Source organism: Impatiens glandulifera, chromosome 7 (assembly GCF_907164915.1).
Source record: "Impatiens glandulifera chromosome 7, dImpGla2.1, whole genome shotgun sequence".
NCBI classification, from domain to species: Eukaryota; Viridiplantae; Streptophyta; class Magnoliopsida; order Ericales; family Balsaminaceae; genus Impatiens; species Impatiens glandulifera.
In genome coordinates, this window is record NC_061868.1 from 31,864,133 (window position 1) to 31,884,930 (window position 20,798).

General features: G+C 31.8%; 1 protein-coding gene across 1 annotated transcript; it reads right to left on the reverse strand.

Annotated features, from left to right (window-relative positions):
* Positions 1–6,413: 6,413 nt before the first annotated feature.
* Positions 6,414–20,163, reverse strand: LOC124910462 (kinesin-like protein KIN-7O). Its single transcript, XM_047451104.1, has 29 exons — positions 20,013–20,163; positions 19,149–19,273; positions 18,939–19,028; positions 18,630–18,748; positions 17,863–17,976; positions 17,689–17,770; positions 17,476–17,543; positions 17,321–17,395; positions 17,054–17,199; positions 16,882–16,984; positions 16,095–16,175; positions 15,862–15,930; positions 15,697–15,756; positions 15,456–15,617; positions 13,796–13,852; positions 13,041–13,265; positions 12,898–12,963; positions 12,625–12,810; positions 12,344–12,427; positions 11,728–11,814; positions 11,489–11,626; positions 11,275–11,388; positions 11,099–11,185; positions 10,793–10,996; positions 10,528–10,713; positions 7,407–7,610; positions 7,226–7,315; positions 6,983–7,123; positions 6,414–6,781 (listed from the first exon to the last, which is right to left on the reverse strand). The coding sequence occupies exons 2-29, from the start codon at positions 19,270–19,272 to the stop codon at positions 6,554–6,556; spliced, it is 3,390 nt and encodes a 1,129-aa protein (XP_047307060.1). The 5' UTR covers position 19,273; positions 20,013–20,163; the 3' UTR covers positions 6,414–6,553.
* Positions 20,164–20,798: the final 635 nt, after the last annotated feature.

Consider the following 20,798-nt stretch of genomic DNA (forward strand, 5'->3'; position numbering starts at 1 on the left):
TCAGATGTTTTCATACGTTCAAAATGAACGATTTGAACAATCATAACTTTGAGTATAATATTGTTGTTTGACAAAATGAACCAAACAACCAGTTCAGAGCTTGTTAGTGCATCCAAACACCATTTTTTTTTATATAAAAAACGTCGGAATTTAGGATACCTAATACGCTTAGATTAACCGGTTTAAAAATTACGAATTATGAATATAATATTGTTGTTTGCAATTTTGTGTAAAAGGCTTTCAAAAGGGTAAAAAGGTTAAAATCGAAGTTGAACTAGACGAGTCATTGAAAGTCAACGAGTTTGACCGTGCATTTTATAAAGATTTAAAATGCAGACTCTGATGTCATGCTGATTCAATGCGTGAATTATTTGAAAAAAAACGCCAATTGTATGTGTTTGGCGCTTTGGTTTGCTAATGAAATCCTACAAGGATCAACAACTTTGAAGATTCACCCAAAACGCTATACTCAGTGGAATTAGCTAATCTTAGATGATTTGAAAAGATTGAAGAGTCCTTTAAAAGATCTTTTTCTATCCAAAATAGATTCAAAGCTCTTAACCCCTTCAAATTGGCGGTACAAGATAATGTGACCAAAAATATGATCAAATTGGACATGCCTGTAGTGTAAAAATTCATAACTGAAGCTATAGTACTTCGAATTTGGAGTGTGACCTACGATTGGAAAGCTAAGACGCAGGCCGTTTGAATGGAACCGCTCCCATGTCTCCATTCAACGTCTAAGGTGGTCAATTTGACTCGACAACCCGATGTAAGTTCACTCATCTCGGTCTTGAAGCGAACTAGAGCATGATGTGACTTTGAAAAATCATATCTTTGTGCACACTTAACCATTTCGTGCAAGTGAGCTACTATTTGAAAGATATTTGAGTTGTCTTTAATTTAATAGCAAGTAGCACTCATGTCTCATCCTACAACCCACGTTAGGTCACCCGTACGCCAGATGGTTCCTATTAAGATGCACGAGGCTCCTTTGAGATATGCATAGACTGTCTTGGATTTCTTGGGTAAAACGAAACATTTAGACACTCAATAAATTTCCAATGCACTCTGTCTTAGTCTCAAAGATGTTATGAGTAAAAAATTATAGTTGTTTGAAGTCTCGGTTGATCCATGTTGGCTGAAACTAGAAACTCAAAAGACGTTTCACTTTGAAATTGTGTAAATTGGGTCAAACTCCATCATTTGATCCATTTCAACTTGGAGAATAAATTAAAAGTGCACAGATTACCTATACATAGGGCTTGGTCTCTGTTAGAATAAAGAATAAAGAAATTGTATTGAATGGTATATTGAATTACATAGGTTATGTCTATTATATATACATTAAATTGAGCTTATACATAAACTAATATAATATAATATAATATACTAATAATATTATCAAAATTTATATAATATTATGATAATATCTTACATATATATTATCTTATATTCTAATATCCCTCCTCAAACTCAAGATGGAAAACGCTTAAACAACTTGAGATTGAAGACAAGATGTTGAAATGTTGATGGTGTATTCTTAAAGCTTCACAAACTCTTGAGCTCCATCCAGTTACAGGATGGAAGTGTATTGACTAATAAACCAGAAAAGATGTAGAATCCCATGGGCATGAATGTTGGGGTGAAACAACAACCGAATGAACTCCGAAGTTACTCGCGACTCTCGAAATCCATCCAACGGTGGGATGACAGTGTGTTGCATTAAAGAAAACCAACGAAGAATGTAGAATCTCATGGGAATAGAATGCTAGGGTGAAACAACACATGTAAAACTCATTCTAATGAGAGAATGACAGCGTGTTGACTAAATAACCAGTAAAAGAGCACATATGATTGGATTAACATCAATAAAAATATGGCATTAACTACTAGAATAAAGCACCAACTAAAAACAAACTCAGAGAATATGATTAACAAAGTAAGTAAGAGCATCAGCATAATTATTTGAAAGAAAAAATATTATTAAAAGATAGTAATAATAATTAATAAAGCATTATTAAAGCCCTCCATTAATGGCTAAAGTAACCATTGATGGAGGCAGCGGAAGACTATCACTTGATTGACTCAAGAACGATAACAAGGCTCTAATAGCTTGTTAGAATAGAGAGAAAAGATTGTATTGAATGTTATATATCAAATTAAATAGGTTAGGTCTATTATATAGATATTAGATTTAGTTAATTATAAGGAAACTAATATAATATACTAATGATATTATCACAGTTTATATAATATTGTGATAATATCTTACATATATATTATCTTATATTCTAACATCCCTCCTGTATTGAATGATATATTGAATTACATAGGTTATGTATATTATATAGACATTAAATTGAGTTTATAAGGAAACTAATATAATATAGTATAATATAATATACTAATGATATTATCACAATTTATATAATATTGTGATAATATCTTATATATATATTATCTTATATTCTAACAGTCTCAACCAAAATGAGCTTGAACTCTGTCTGGGGTGACCCGCTGAGTGAGTTGCCGGTTGAGCCAACTCCAGAAATTAAAGTCTCAAAATATACCTTTTGTCTAAAGAGTATATAAAAGCACTACCTCATTCAATTGAGGCACGGATGATCATTTTCAAGATCTTACACTTTACACTAGAGAGAGTAAGCTTGGAGAGAAAGCAACCAATTTAAGAACAAGTTGAAGGTGATTCCGACGAGAACAACAACTTCTCCGGCGAGTTCAATTCCATCTTTGATTCTTTTAGTTTTTATGTTTCTTCAGGTATGCCTCTCTACACCATGTTGTTATAATGCATTTAAGACGTCGGTTCTATACACCAACATCGACGTTGAGTTGAACTAATATGATTTGTTAATTAATTTATAGTTCATTTGATTGTTTGTATGAATTCAGTTTGTTGAATGTTTGGTTTACCTTAGCTGATAGAGTCTTATGTAGATTGAGTCTAGTATTATGAAGATGCTAGGTTTTGACTAGCCTCGTTTCTCAAATCTAAGTTCGCTGAAATCTTTATATTTTGGTCACCGAAGGAAGAACTGTCGGCATGTTCTTTAGAAGTTTTCTAAACCACCTACTCGATGTAGCGAAGGTGCAATCAAAGCTTTAAAAGATGAGAAAAGCTCATATGTTGTTCGTGGAGCCAACATTTTTAGGGCTTGTTTGTTTGATTCCTTTTACACCAAACATCCTTGTTTTTCAATTGGAACCTCTAAATAATTTTATAAAAATTTTAAAAATTTAAGGATGGTCAAAAGTATTGTTTTCAATAATAATAATATTTTCTCATAATTTTTGGGATTAGTTTGAAAAATGGATTATTTTGAAAAGCTCATATCTTGAACTTCATAGCCTAGAAAATTATAAAATTTTGGTAGTAGGTTCACAAAATTATGTTTGATCGCCCTGGAAATTTTTATAATTTTGGAACACTTTTAACGGAGTCACATCGGGAGTCTCGTAACCCTGTAAAGTTCTGAATTCGAGTGTGAAGTGTTCTAAAAATATATTCGACATACACAAAATGTTGAGTTATGGAGCCTACACTTATAATAAACTCTACATTGTTAATTAGAGTTGATTGAGTTTGGTTTTGGGCATGGGCCTGACCAAGAGTTATTTAGATTTATTACATGAATGTTTACCCTATAAATATGTGATTATTAAGGGTTTACAAGTCTGAGACATAATTTTAGAGAGATAAAGTGTGAGGCAAGAACTTTGTATTTCTTCTTCTTCTTCATAGTGAAATTTGAAGTGGACGTAGCTCAATTTGAGTGAACCACTATAAATCTATGTCTTCTTGTGTTCTTCTTTCTTGCATTTTACAGATTGTTTCAAGCTGGTCGAATTTGGAAGATACAAATCCTAACACAAAACTCTCAAAAAATTTCAACCTTTTTAGGAAGATTCTCGATTTCAATTGTTGCATACTTCAGGGCTCCAATTCTCCTCTTCGATCTTTTAATCCACATCCCGATACACTCGAAGTTCTTTTGTATTAGGATTCACAGTTTAGATCAACAAGCAAACTTCTTAGCAAATTTACAAAGAGATGAGTTCACATTGTGGTTCAAATGTGTGCCCGGGGAGTTAATTCAAAGTTATGTTATATCTTCTTCTGTCTATGAAAACCTAACGAGAGTTCAGTTAGATCTATGGACTAAGCATAGGGTATCTTGTTAAATAGACTTAAGACACGATTAATGGAAAGTAAGAGAATTCTAATGGCTTGATGTCAACCTTTATTGAAATCTAATAGGAGTTATGATTACTCCTTCTAGATTAGATAAAAGGTTAGTATATATACACAAGCAAAAAAATCTGAACTCAGAAAGCAAACGTGTAACGTACCTTCACAAACAAATGACCAACTACATTTGAGTAAAGATTATCCCACAGGATAGGTGCATAGGACATAACTGCTACGACCCATTCCTCATGCGTAACCAAGCACCGAACTCTTAATCCGTGAATACTCTGATTTTCTTTTCTTTACCTTCTTTGTGAAGTAAACTAAAGTGATGACTTTTAAAGTCAACTGAATTACTTCATTTTTCACACGTACTAATCTAGATAAATCGTCAAACTTTCATTGATCGTAGTCGTTTGATGTGTATCATTCATACTGTTATTATTATGATGTTTTCTAAAATTTATTCCGAAAAACCGATAGAGTTCGTCGGGGATTTAATCGTTCTTCTTGAGGACTTACGAGTTCGATAACCTATTTAATATTTTATTTTTTATTTTTTGTTTTTTATATTTTATTTTCATTTCATGTTTATGTCATTGTGTTTAAACGATTTTCATTATTTTTAATATACATGGACCTTTTATGGAAAAAAGGTAGTTCGTCATACACAATGTTATATTTTTCTTGATTTTGATTTTTCAAATATGTCAACTTTTGATTGAGGTTGTTTATGAACGTTTAAAGTCACTTATAGATTGAACGACAATGATTATTTTCTAGAGATTCAACAAGTTTTATTAACCCAAAAAGAAAATTTTGCCCTTAGAAGTTAAATAACGTAAAGGAAAACTCCAAATTCTCCTCCAATAATGTAATCCGTCGAGCCTTGTTGCATTAGTTTTGTAATGTCCTAAGGTGTAAATAGAGAGTTATGGGGGACGAAATGGGGATAAAAAGATTTCGACATTGTTGGTCATTCATGATCTTCAAAATTGCGTGTTTAAAATTTGGATCATCTTAGCTTGTAAGCTTTGTTTTGGTACATTTAGAACTAATTTAAATTATTTGTAAGTTCCAATTAATATAATACATATTTTCATTTTATATAAATCCAGTTTGGGTCATCTTTCAACTATGTATGAGATGTTGTTCTTTTATGCAATTGATATTGATGATCCAAACTTGATCCACATATGTTATTAATTCATTCACCTCTTTTAGAGTTTAGACTCAATTAAAATGAAGTGGTTTGAAAACCCCAAATTTAAAATAAAAAAATGGTTTAAAATCGAGTTTGAATTTTTAGTGTTATTGGATTGAATTGAGTTTTCATAATTAATTAATATATCATAAGAAACAATAATGGAGTAATTTTGATCCTCATTTTTTTAATTTATAACTTTTTATTTCAAAATCTTGGTTAGTTTAAAAGTGTAAAAAAAAGTATTGGCATATGTATTAGTCATTTATGTTCATTCATTTAAGTTTAATTGAGAACCAAATGAGTATTGGAAATTCTTTAGTAACAGAAATTCATTAAATTTAACGAAATTTGGTGGAATCCAATCTGAAATTTTGATAGAAGTTAGATTACTCTCTTCTCTCTATAAATCTATATCAATCATCATTTGCCATTTTCAAACTCTAAAAGTGTCTATTGAAAGAAAAAATATATGTATTTTATATATTTTTAAGTGGCCAATGAATTTTTTTGTAAACATTCAAAATAATTTATGAATTTATAAGTGGTTAACAATTCTAAGTCTTAATTTTAACATTCAAAATGTTATAATTACAAAACCAATTTTTAATCATTTTAAATTTTACATAAATACACTCAAAATAATTGAGTTTCTTTATTTTTATTTTAAAATATTTTAAATTGTTGTTATTGTACATCATTTTAAACTGTTATTGACAACTTATTTGATGCATAATTGCAACAATTTTGCGTCAATAATTTTGTATCGTTTTGTTATTCAAAATAAATATAACATTAACATTTTTAACTTTGGAACACAACATTTATATATATATATATATATATATATATAAAATGAGAAATGAGACCCTATCTTTATATGTATCCCATTGAAGGTTAGAGACAACCTTAATCTCAACATTATTTAATTTTAAATAGTACCAAATTCAGTCATATTTTTTAGTTTAATTTAAACTAAATTTAAATAACTATTATTAAATAAGCTGAATTAATTAAATACTTAATACCTAAATTAAGTTGTAAGTTGAATAACAAACAACTTAAAGGATTAAAGTGTACTTAATTTAAGTCTAAACTATACTTATTGCTAAATTAGATGATGCTTCTTCAACTTGTTACCTCATCTTTGTTTCTGCTAACTGTCTCTTGAGATTTAAGACCTCATGACCATAGAAAGCTAATTGTGACTTAAGTTTAGCTGAAGCCTCCATAAATTTTGAATTCATCAGATCCATTTCCTTTATTGATTCTTTATACCTCACATCATAACAATCCAGCTTAGCTTGACACCCTTCAAGCCTCATTCTTAATTTAGTGTTCTCTATGTGCTTCACAGCAATAGCCTGTAGATTAAAAATATATATTATTATCTTTTCAAAGGTTAAAATTTGAAGTAATAGAGTTGTCGATGAAACGACTTCTAATAATACATATTATGTTGCGGAACCTTGTCCCTCAAGGCAATAAAGCCGTTTAATCTAAACCCTTTGTCACTAAGCTACCTAGAAAGTGCTCTACAATAATTTTATTAGTGAAAAGTTTACCTTACTAGTTTCTTCTGACAAAATTGCAATTTCTGCAATGTGTTTCTTGGCCTTTTCTTCTATGACTTCCATAGAAGCTTTCTCCTTGAAGGACCAAATTGCCTTTTCTTCCTCCATTGCCAAAAGGGCTTCAGTAAGTTGCTGCAGAAAAAGCATAAGAATTGAGGATAAAAATCAGGTGTCAATACTTAGAAAAAAATAATAATAAAAAACTCCACTTGGAGAGAATAAAAAATTCAGCACCATTGCTAACTCCTCCTTTTCTTCACTCAATAGCTTGATAGAGCTTTCCTGTTTTTGATTGCAGCTCTTCAAATCTTCTAAACTAAATTTCTATACAACAGATGAAAATGTGGGTTTACATTAGACAAACTGATAATCCCAATATTAACTCTATATAGAGGAAAATATAAAAAATTGTTACCAGGTTTGAAGCCTCTTCCTTCAGCATATTCAATTGCATGTTTGACATGTTAAACTCTTCAGATAAGGAGTGCAGATCTTCAATCAACCCATCATTACTAGAAACAATGGCTTTCTTTTCCTCATGTACGGCTGCTAGCTCGTCTTCTAAAGAACATATGGTAGCTTCCATTTCAAAGACTACAACTTCAAGCTGCTTGTAGTCCTTCATAAAAAATAAAAACAGACACATTTTCAGGCACAAAGAAACATTCTTAGTCAAGATGTGATAGAAAACCCTTCATCTGTCTCAATCTAAGAAGAAGACCATCAAACATCCAACAAAAAGAACAAAACTTACGCTCAAATAATCATACTAAAGACTGCAAAGGTAACTCAAGTTTACTCCAGGAAAATGACTAGAACCTAGACAGAAGACTAGAACTCTACAATGATGCAAATCATGCTAGTTGTATTGTAAATAAAGGTCTTTTGTTTATTGTTCATATATTACAGAAAATCTAGTTACTTGGAGAAGTAAGAAACAAGTTGTTTTAGAAATAGTGTTGAATCCAGGTTGAGATCATTAGCACTTGGAATCTGCTAAGGATAATGGTTGAAGATGTTATAAAGGGAATTGGGAGTTGATGGAGAAATACCAATCAAAATTCTATATGATAATCAATCTGCAACAAGTGTGAATAAAAATCCAGTTCATCGTGAAAAGACAAACCATGTAGATAAAGACAAACACTTCATTTCAAGAAAAAGAAAAATTAAGATGGAGATATTCAAGTGTCTTATGTGTCGTCCAACAGTCAATATACAGATGTTCTCACCAATGCCTTGCCAAGAGTCAAGTTTGACGAGCTGGGCTTGTACAATCTGTACAAACTTGAGGGGAAGTGTAAATAATGCTCTACCCTTTTAATTAGTTCTTTATTAGTTATGATAATTATCATGGTAGTAATTAATTAATTTAATGGATAAATTACATGGATATATAGAAACCCTAATTGGGAATAACAAAACACACTTTTCTCTCAAAGATTATTTTCATAATCATTCAAAAGAATAATAAATATTTTCAATAACCAAGGTAATTTCAACAAGGACCAGCATCAAACATCTTTAGAGGAAATAATTCAAAGGGAGCAATACTTTTCCTATTAACATGACTGGGAAACAATAAAAGATTATGTCAAAAACTGAATATAAAAAACTTTCTTAAACAAGCTTAAAGAAGTATAACCTAAACAATATTGCCACATTCAAGGCTATTTTAAGGGCACGGCATGGTTTGGTTCGAAACAGGTTTTTAAGAGCCGGTTATACTAATATTAATATCCATAATCGGCACTATTATAATGTCATTAACACAAAACTATTAAATAAAAATAACATTCATGCACAAGTAACACATAATCAAATTAAAACAAATTAAAAAAACACCCAACATTGACATCATTCCAAACTCCCAAAATAAAATAACTCAAGCAGTCTTCAAGATTAACATCATTCCATATTGGATCAATTTGACAAAATTGTAGTTGTGGAAATGGCAGATGAGGCTTGAGATGAAGCAGATAATACGACGTTTGATACAATAGCGCTTTCAACTAGTGGAGACCCAGGATATGTGTTGATCAGCAGTTAGATTGTTCAAGGTTGTTAGCTTGGCAGTTAGTATGCGGTTAAGGGATAATCGGTTGAGTGGTAAAAATAAGTGGATGATGGCACCAAGGGAAGACATTGAATGGTTTAGTGAATTTCGCATATATGATTTCTCTCACTTCTCATCTCTAATTGATTCCTCTTTGCTCATCTCTGGATATTTCACTTATTCAGTAATCTCAGTGTTTCTTCTCATCTCAACTCAATGCTCTTTTATTCAATGTACTCAAGGAATAAACTGTTCTCAATTTCTAAAGTTCAAGGCTTATCAACGTTATCAGTAAAATATATTCCTCCTCTCCCATTCCCAAATCCAATCTATGTCACAATCTGATGAATTCGATAGAGGATGATTATTGCTCTACTTGTTAATTTAGGGTATAAAATTAATGATACTATTTATCTGTAAAAAAAACTTCAGAATTAACAAACAAAATATTAACTTGAAAGAATTCCTATGAATCATAAGTACACTATAAATGTTTGATTTGCATGTTACCTACCGCTTATACATGTGACTGATTGACTACCTTGTCTTTGTTATACTATATAATAATATATTGGTAAGATATTATCACAGTATTATAATTGTGATAATATTAATATTATATTAGTTTCTTTATAAATCTATTATAATATCTATATAATAGACCTAACCTATGTAACTCAAAATATAACAATTCAATACAATTTCTCTCTTTATTAAAATATTGTTTTCGTTTTTGAGCACACAAAGTCATAGTCTTCTATATATTTAGTTTACAAATAAGTTGACACCCAGGTAGATTCATTTAATAATAAATTGGTCCCATCAACTAAATCAAAGTTTACCCATTACCATATCGCCACTAAATCCATATAAATTTGTTTTTAATATTCACCTAGATTATTGAATAACTCGAATAGGAATATAAATTTGTAGAATTATCTCTTAAATATGGGAAGTCAATAGCAAATCAATCAATTAAACTAATTGATTTGCTAATTGTCCGAGAATGAAATGTTATCCGTAGCAAATCAATTAGACTAATTGATTTGCTAATTGATTGAAGATTTGCTGTCAAATCAATTATATGATTTTATTGTTTAAATCATTTCCTTTTCTGCAAATGTAATTTTCCCTATTTAAGCACTGGACTTCTTATGTAAGAAACACAACAAATAAACTAGCAATAAGATTTCTCTCTTCTCTTTATTTTTTTCTACATGGTATCGGAACGGGTTTTTCCATCTCGAAAAAACCGACTCACAAATTTCCGCTGACTCCTCCAATGGTGTAAATAGCTATTGGAGGAGAACTCAAATGATTCAATAATCTCATATTTCTTAAGTATTTTTTTTTTATTATTACCCACTATGTTAAACAAATGGGACGTCATTTCAAAATTGCATTTTATATTATCACTTTTCATTTCAAATATTCTCTCTTAAATTTCTACAAAATTAAAAAGATTAGCAGACCAAATCACCTGTTCCAGATGAATAGGTGGGCCTGCACACTTCATTTTCTTAAGATCAAACGAATTTGAAGTTCTGTCGGCAACTGAATCATGCCTCCTTCCAGCAACAGACTCGTATTTATTGATATCACGTTGAAGAAGTGCCTTCTGGCCATGTAACTGCTTCAGTTCTTTATCAGCGCATGCTTTCTCACCCTATACATTAAGAAAACGAATGACAACCATAACAGTATAGTCCATCTAGTACAGACAAGAATCAATTATTGACTATAACCTCAAGTTTGGTTTTCTCTTGGATGATATTCTTAAGCTTGCTCTCTGTCTCCCTCAACTTTGATTTTGTTTTCTCTAGATCTTTTCTTACATTTTCCTTCTCTTTGGCCATGGTGCAATATGATATATCTGATCCTTTCATTTCCATGTATTGGATTTGGGAGACCAGTTCTGATAATTCTAAATTATGCTGCTCGGAGAGTTCCTACAGCAAACCCAAATAAAAAATTAGAGGAAAGCAACTAAATTATGTCAGATAGGAAGTTGCCTAGAATGACTCTTCAAAACAACAGTGGATAGAACTTACATCAAATGTCAATGCAGAATCTTCAACTTTTTTACTTAATTCCTGTATATGTGTTTGAAGTTCCATATTTTGATTTTGCAACTCAAGCTGCACATAATCATTTTATCAGAAACAAATGAAATGGTCTGATGCATGAAAAACAATAAGCTAAAAATATAGTAAAAAGAAACATATACCTTCTCCTTCATAAGCTGAGTGATTATATTCTTCATGCAAGAGTGCAACTTCTCTTGGTCTTGAAAATTTGATTTTAATTGCAAAATGTTCTGGCATGCCAAAGACTTTATGTTCTGTATATAAGCCGGATAAAGCAAGACAATGAACATTCACAAATTTGAAAAAAACAATATCTATCACTCAGGAAATCTCAGAAATCTCAGAAGTACTAACATTAAGAGGTTTGGAAATGGAAGATACGTCTTGAAATAGTTCATCAACTGTCTCAAAGAGATCTCTTGAGCCTTGTAGTTCCAATGCTATTTCTTTGACTTCCGCTAGTAACTTGGCCATGAAATCAATACTGGCCTCCTAAATGAAGCAAGCAAAACATGGTCAAACTCAAAAGGAACTTACCTATTATGGTTAGGTTGGTTTAGAGAAATATATATAAACTAGGAGATGATGCATACATCAACTGTATTCCGAGAATCAACATAAGTAAGCTTCTCATGAGCCACCCTAGCATCTTCCTGTGCATTCAGAAGCTCTTCATAAAGCTGCAAAAATATAACACTTTGGTCAAGAAAAATATGGCACAGGTAAAAGTAAATTGCAATATATAGGACAATTAGACCCACATAAATAAAAGCGGACATGCACGCAGAATAAAAGGAAAAGATTCGCTGTTCATGATTAAAGCAAAGGAAGTGGTGAATCTAATTAGACACAGCTACCTCACATTCAGAAAAAAATAAAAATGACCAGTTATTTCTTTAACCATCACTATTTTTGCTTAAGTGGCCATTCCCCACAGTTCATGTTGTCTAACAGCTTCCAGAAATGCTGGCTCCATTGCCAACTGGATCTTGTAGGTTTAGTCAATTAATCCATTTTGTAGTGCTCACAGTTCAACATCATATTTAACAATTACTTATCAAAGTGACATTCCTTAACAAATTAAATGAGAAAAAGTTCTCACTCGTGATCAAGTAACTCATTTTGTTTTTTCATTTTCAAAAAGTAGAATTTTTTACTTGATACTTGATCACCAGTGATAAAACCATGATTCAATCATCAGTCACTTACCATATTATAGTTCTCCAATGCAGATATATGGCGCTCTTTTGCTAATTCAACGGCAGAGAGCTTATCCATCTCTAACATGTTGATCTGCAAGACAACATTACATAGCATTTCATAATTCCCAATTGTATCATGTTCTTCCTAACACTATTTTGGTTCATGCATTTGACTCTCAAATGGTACGTCAAGGTGTTAGACACAATTGTCTAGAAAAAACAGGGAAAAGGAGAATCCTTACAAAAATAAAATCTTTCCATAAGAAAAAACAAACGTTCATGTACAACCTTTTCTTGGAGTTGCTTGATCACTAGAATAGCCTCGGGTTCTCTACAACTACTAGCTGTTTCCCCGTGAACAATAGAACTATTGAGATTGCATGTGGCAGTGATACTGGGTTTCTCAACTACACATGAATCAGCCTCGGCCCGCTTTCTCGTCAAGTAATCAATTTGTATATCACTGATAATTGTCTACAAAGGAAAATAATAATAAAATAATGAAGTTAACTGGTGTCCAGTTATCCAGAGGTTAAATAAGTCGCAAGAAGATTAAAGAACCTGAGTTTCAAACTTTAACAGCAGATCTTCATATTCTACTCGCATCTCTTCCAAATCTTTGTTCTCCTGAAAGATCTATAATTAGGAGAGACAGAAAAAGCAAACTCTTGGAAATCAAAGGAGAAAAAAGATAGGATACATACTGGAGGTGAGCTCTTCTTCTTAGGTGGCAATTTTTTCCTACTAGTAATATTCAGCAATGCACTGGGATCTGGAAGAGTGATACTCTCTATCTTTCCCATGTTATTCACTTTCTCAGATTTGCTGAGATTGTACGCATCTTCATTGACTAGCTCATCAAAAGGTAAAAGTGGTCCAGTACCATGCACAGATTTCATGGACCTCACAACAGAAGGCCTTGAATGAGCCTAGAGAGCAAGAAACAATGCTTAAAGATTAGGAAACAAGGTGTTGCTACTGTTAAAGCCTAAAATTATGCTGCAAATTAAATTTAATTGTAGAAATTACTAACATGGATTTGTGGGGAGTGGAAATATGTTAATGTCCATAGTTACTTATTTCTTAACTAGCCTTATCAAGTTAGTCTTTCTTAATTAGTGATTTATGTGCATATCTAAGGCCGAGTTTCATTATGTAATAAACATCCAAATGATAAAACAAAATCTTCCTCTTCACTAAATTTATTATATGGCTTTGTCTTTGGCATTGTTTTCAATAGATGTCATGTCATCTTACACAAACTTCTAGCAGTGCTCCAATTATCACTTCAGGATTAAGCAGCAGACCAATCGGACAGAAAATTGAGAGCTCAAATGCAGGATTGAGAGAAAGACACAAAACGAAAATGGAAGGATGAGGTGACATTAGGTATTTATGACATGTAACTAAATATATGCAGCAAACCAAGCCAATATGCTTGCTCAGATAGAACATTTACTTCACTTATTGCTTGATTTGAAAGATTTCCGAAGCACCAGGTATCACGCCTCTTGTCCTGCAACATAGTAAAATTGACAATGGAAAAATTATATCATGCAAATAAGTATCCAACAAAACAGACAAACTTAGATAGCAACGTTTCAGAGAAGATAGCAAAGTAATAATTAACCCATATGATTCTGTTAATGTCGTGGAAACTTTGCAATGAAACTCTGATGTATGCAAACAGGCTAGATTGTATGCTTTATCTCAAAACACAATGAAACTTTAGAATTATTAAGTGTCATGATCAAGTGAAGGACCATCTCAAAAGGTGTTTCTATGCCTTATCATAGCTTAAGGTCTCCTCGGCTGAGTAATCCAGGCACTTGATGGAAAGGCACTTTGGTAAGTTGCCTCAGTTTTCTAGGTTTCTTCATTTCTGTTGGTTAGTAATAACTTTTGGTGGCAGTAATAATTTCTTTAACATATTTTCATATGGCACTTGTTTGGCATCTGTGTATGAATAATCCTTTACTTGATGATCAAAGAAATTTAAACACAAAAGGGAGAGAAGCCAGTGGCATAGTGGAATAACCAGGCCATAAAAGAAATAGATTAGATCAAATGAGATACAAAAAAAGAAAATTTAAGTAGCATCCGATCGCAATATGTATGATGGAAGAAAATTGGTTTCTACTTGAAGCATGTGAACTCTTGCCTCAATTAAGATGGATTGTGGAAAGAACAGGCTCAAAATCAAGTTCAATTTCTTTTTGAAATGCTGCTGCAGCTACACAAGCCCTTCCCATATGCCACAGATGACCTATGAATAAAAAAGAATCCTAGAACTAAGAGGTAGCTAACCAGCTAATAGTACATACATAATTGACTGCATTGATCTGAGTAGTTCTTTTGGGGGTAAATAAATAATTTTTTGGGGAAATCTGAGTAGTTATGCCACCCTCAAAATTTAAAGAGCCTAAAACATGTTTATCTTTTATCTAACCGCGAGATTAATAACAATAACTAAATTTAAACAAGAACAACTAAACAATAATCAAATTTAACTTTTTTTTTAAATGAGAAAAAATAATAATTTTCACACAATTACATTTCTTCCAAATTAAAAATTCATTCAGGTTATAATTGTAACATATTGTATGTTAAATTATGTCATTTCAATATTAAATAAAATAATAGTTTATTAATACAAATATAAAATATATATACATTGCAATTATTTGAAGAAACTGAAGTTTTATCAAAACTAAAATAAAAAACATCCATTTTGTGGCTACCGCGATTTCAATTCAGACCAAGTTAAGTAGAAAGGCACTCCACCACTAGTGCTAGGATTTTGTTATGTTTTCACACATGATAACTAATACATATATGATATGTCGGTTAAACGGTCATTTTTGTTTTGCAATATAAACAGTACAACTGAACCGGGGATAACTTTGGTTCGTCACTAGGAGAGATGAACTTCCCCTTCAATAGTCAAGTTTAGCATTTTTTTGGTTAACTCGGTTAGAACTTTCACCCAAAGTTCTAACTATGAAGCATTCAAATCCCAAAAGTACATAATTTCCCCCCACAAAATGAGACCAAATAGTCCAATCACCATAATAGCACCAAGAGCAGTAGCAATGACACTTGTGAGTTGTGACACTAACCTTCTTTGGTCGATTATGAATCTCATCCCTATTTGAGTTCAAAACCATAGTACTCAAGCTCTCAATTTTTTTGGCTTGTTCCTTCAACCTCATTTCCTTTTCAGCTTGGGCTTTCTTTTCTTCTTCTAGCTCCAGAGCTATTCTCTCTCTTTCTAGTTCAGTCTATCCAGAAAGTTGCAGGCTTTAGTATACACAAGCTCTTACAGAAACAAACACATACTAAAAATGACATATCATCTACCTGTAATAACGTGTTCCTTAGATTGAGAATCTCCCCCTCGAAATATTCTGAATGAGAACCCTTCACCACCGACAAATTAACAATTAATACTTTCAAGCCCCAGTAAGTGGCATAGCATTGATTAGATGGTGTTCTTTCCCTTTTTTTTCTAATAAGGACAAGTACCTGCAATTTAGCTTTAAGCTCCTCAATTTCTTTCTTTTGGCGCTTCAACAGAGCAGCATCTGTCAAGATCTGACATGGACAATCCAATTCAGAAAACTTTGAAGAAACTAATTTAATTAGGATAACTAATTAAAGTGAGTAACATACTTTAAACAAGGATAAGCAACGCAGATTTATAAAAAGAACCTAATGCCAAAAACTAATAGTTAGTTGTATTTTAAAATAAAAGAAACCTCATTGACACGAGCACAATTCGTGACTTGCAAGGCTCTACTGGCAAATAGAAGACTGCTTTTGGTCTCATCAGCATGTATCTGTCATGAATTGAAAAGGTTTTTAATATAATACACATATATTATGTCCTATTTAATAAAAACCAATGAAGCAATTAAATACAATTTCCTATATAACTCAGTGGAAACATATCATGTAGGCTGTAGCTAGTGCCAGGATGCTTTGCTATATCTTAAGATAGCAGAAGTAATAGTTCTTGCTTTCAAATAAGGACATCTCAATTACCAACATAATCAAAATACCCTAAAAAAGAGCTAATCTTTTCATACAGCACTAACAAATTTCCTTGGTTCATAAAAGGCAAGATTAAATCCTCTACAAAAAAAAAACTCACAAAATGCCATGATCTTCTTTATTGAATTAAGGAAGATAAAAGTATCAGCTCAAGTTATAGTACGACAAAGGAGTCTTATTGCCCACATTCGAGTACAGGGGTATATAGTTACATACACGATCTGAGATTTTTCCAGACAAACTCTTACCAAAGCATTAAAAATTCAACAAAACAAATTAGTATCTAGCCTTGGACAAAGATAATAATTAATAAGCTCTTGTTAAAAAGGAGAAAAGTTAGTCCTGCAGTTCGTTCCATAAGCTAAACCATTCAACCTTTCGTTAATAAGTTAGTGTGAAATTGAAGCAGATGTACAACTTTATCAAATATGTTAAGAATTCAGATATTAATCACACAATTTAAATCTTCTAACTTGACATGGAAGTACATACTTGAGCAAGTGTGATATTACATATAATTGCAGTGTTAGCATTTCCTCCTAGAGCAGGCTGCAGGATACGAGTAAGCTTGCTATCTCTATAAGGAACATGACCCCTGCATAAGATACAAATTGACATGTCAATGGGAAACAAATACTAGTGTATACATCATAAATCAACTTACCCTTGGCTTTCAACACCTTCACTCAATTTCTTAATAACCGTTCCTAGAGTTAATAAACTTTTGTTAATGTGGGATCCCTCTTTTAAGCGAACACCTTCTGCACCTGTCTTGACAACACGCTCTGAACCAGCAAGATCTACCAAGTTCTGGATGTATGCATCAGAAATATGAAAGTAATGAATGCAAATGTCACATTTTTTGCTTCTAGATTATTGATGTCATTAAGAAATAAGAAAAATGTTGCTTTAAAAAGAAAAAAATAAATACCAAAACAGACACACGGACAGCATCGCAAGAACTTCCAATATTTTCATGTTCGTTCCTTTCTCTGCTCTCAATTATCTATTGCAATATTTGGTAAGTCAAGTAAGCTTCCCGGAAAGAAACTCTTTAAAAGTACTAGGGTTAAAAAATAGGCATACCATACGGAATATAGTATGAGACCTACTGCTATAAAGGTTCATATTTGTCTCACCAATATGCCGATGTGCTGCAAAAAGAAACATGCAACGAATTAAGCAACAACCTAGTATCATTTACTTAAAAATGTAAATAATAATTAATTATGAATAATAGGCAGGAGCACAGTTTCGATTTTCACGATCTAAACAGAAAACTTCTAAAAAGAAACTTACATACTCCAAACTCCATAAGTTCAAGGACTTGATGAGGAGAAGCAACAATCTCTTCACGTAAACCAGCAACAAATATCCCTCGCTTCACATACAAATGTAATTAGATGAAAAGCTCGACATACATCACCTTCGACATCAATGTCATAATAGATGTCTAGTATAAAAATATAGTACCTCAATACTTTCATGAACCTGTAGCTTTTGGTGCTCTGGAGCCAACAAATCATTTATTTCTTCATTATAAATCTCCATATATGACATTCTTAAAAGAAACTCACGATCCATATCCTGAATGATTATAATGAGAGAGTTTGGATATTAGGTAATATGAACCATATCCTGAATGATTATAAGAGTTTGGATATTAGGTAATATGAACGTATATGTTCAAGTACAATAAACACAAGTGGATGAGAAAGAAAAGTGTTTAAGACATACATATATTTTGACTACATGTTAGTATTCATGCTACAGTATCCAACAGTTCCACTTGTATATTTCTAACTTCAATGTGTGCAACCATTATGTGTATATTATACCTTGCTACCTCAGTGACCTAAGTCATTACCAAAATCTCTTTTCAAAGAACATTTGGTGAGATTAATAATGAACAATAAATTAGTAGATAGATGACAATTAAGTGTAATTGGAAAGAAAATAATTAGAAATTTAGAAGCACAATTAAATGCAATAACTAATTAGAGGTTACACTTTAAACTTAAAATACTTAACATTAAGATTAGTCAGCCTACAAAGATAATTGATTTCACAATCAGATGCTAAAAGAAGTGCAGTATATATATATTATTTTTTAAAGAAGCACCTTGTATAAGAAACTAGATGGATGACTCATATGGATAAAGATAACATTGTATAGGCATGCATAAAGATGTAGACAGTGGTGAGTTATTGGCAATACATGAGTGCACTTTAACAGTTACCTCCTGTATGATGTCAAAGACATTACGTATCGCAAGAGGTATGACTCCAGGTTCAGAATCAGTTCCTTGCATCGTATATGTTTTTCCGCTGCTTGTTTGTCCATATGCAAAAACAGTTCCTGCAAAATGAAGCTATAAGAAAGGGTAGATTTAAATGAACCTATATGCACATGTACAAACACGATTGGATTAGAAAGAAAAGAGTTGAAGGCATGCATATATTTTTACTTGATAGTTAACCATAAGAATGTAATATGTTCCTAGTCATAGATTTGATCTGATGTTGGAAAAAAGTTAGTTCATCATTACCATTGAATCCACGAACTGCAGCTCCAACAATATCATTTATACGTGTTTCATAGATATCCTTTGTTTTACAATCTTCACCAAAAATACTATCTGGAAACCACAAGAAGGAAACCTCAGGCTATGTCATTTGATGCAAAAAAACAAAATCGGCATCCACACCCATCATTTGAATAGAATCCAAAAGTAAAGATGAAAAGATATGGGTATTACCAAATTCAAACTTGGAGGAATGGCTATGGTTGGAGATAGTGTTTCCATTGATTCGCCATGGACTGTTCTTTGCTTCTTCCTCTGAGAGAGGTCTTGCTCTCAAAGTAACGTGTATTCTCTCCATCCTATAGAATGCACAGTAATAGAAAAAGAGAAACTATATATGATTCCTCTCAAAATTTTCAGTTCTTAAATGATGCTTATTAATATGATAATTCCTATTAAACATTTTGGGATTAGAGCTTATTTCATTTGGTTTACTTCGATTTAAACCAAATAAATCACCGTCCCATCAACAATCAATTCTTCAATCTAATTATTCAAATCATAAATCAAAATGCCAAAAACACTTCTTTCTTAAGTCTATTTATTTTATATCGCATACCAATTCCATCTAATAAGCCCTTGTCTACATTTAACTAGAGAATCGAAAAAAACGATGGAGCAATCTCTGATAACAATTAATAAAACTATTGTAACAGAAAGGGAAGACGAAATCAGAGCCTTTAGGTCTCTAGTTTGTTTACTAATTTTCAGTATCTTTCAGAAAGGGAAGAGGAGAAGATACAAATGATCAAGTAAAAACTAGTAAATTCCATCTCTACTAAAGGCTACACAAAAAGTAACGGTAAGCTCCTAGTCTCTCTTTCAATTCAGAGGGAAAGAGTAAATACGGTCGAGCACATACAAAATCACCATAGAACACAGGCCCACACAGAAATTCACCATTGTGCTACAGAGAGTTCAGATGTAGGAGACTATGAGGTAAATTTCTGTTTACCTTCTAAACCCAAATGTTCTTCACCATCCAAGTAAAGAAAAGAAGCTAGAACAACCAATTTAATACAGGAGTTCAGATTGTACCTGGTTGCCGGAGATGTTGCCGAGCTTGCTTTCGGGGAAGACGGAATTTGCTGCTGAAAACCCCAAACCCTATCTCACTTCCTCTCCTACCGCTGAAGCAGCAGCCACTAGCCGAGCTTGTTTCCGTCTTCAGATCTGCATATTCCCCGAACCGAAGAGCCCGCCAAAATCAATAGAAATATAATAAGGTTCCCTTTAAACTATTTGAATAATTTATAAATAAATCATAATATTTTCATCTAATCAATTTAATTAAAATACATTTTATTTCTTTTTAAAAATATATTACTTTTTATTATATATTAAAATAATTTTACTTAAAAATTCTCAATATTTTTTAAAAATCAAAATTATGTTAATACTGTTAAATTATTTAAAGACGATAATTTTTTTTCCATCTAATATAAAAAACTTATTCACTTCTCCTCCAAAATGAGATTTTTAAATTTTCTAAAGATATCTAATAATTAATTAATCATTAAAATTAATTAAACATATTGAGAATTGTACCCACTAAAAGTAAATAAAATTCAATTCAAGTATGTGCCCTTTTAATAACTGGTAATTATATGAGGTATGTCTTTCAAAATATATGGAAAGAAACTGTAACACCATTTATATATTAAAATTGAAGTTTTTTATATTTTAAATTATTATACATAACTTAAATGAAGAAACTAACTTCTCTTTAATAATTTGGGGAATAATAACAATTTATCATTAAACTATAAGTCTCCAACAAAATATTCACGTATATCATTGAATTCATTTTTGTTCGTTCATATC

Bases quoted from the DNA above. Each gene is read 5' to 3' on its own strand.
- LOC124910462 (XM_047451104.1), bottom strand. From the start codon at position 19,272: ATGGAGAGAATACACGTTACTTTGAGAGCAAGACCTCTCTCAGAGGAA. The intron at 17,200-17,320 runs GTATTTATTTTT...GCATACATCCAG, and splicing joins CTGTCCGTGTGTCTGTTTTG to AACTTGGTAGATCTTGCTGG. The intron at 13,853-15,455 runs GTTAGTGTCACA...ACTATGTTGCAG, and splicing joins TTCATAATCGACCAAAGAAG to GACAAGAGGCGTGATACCTG.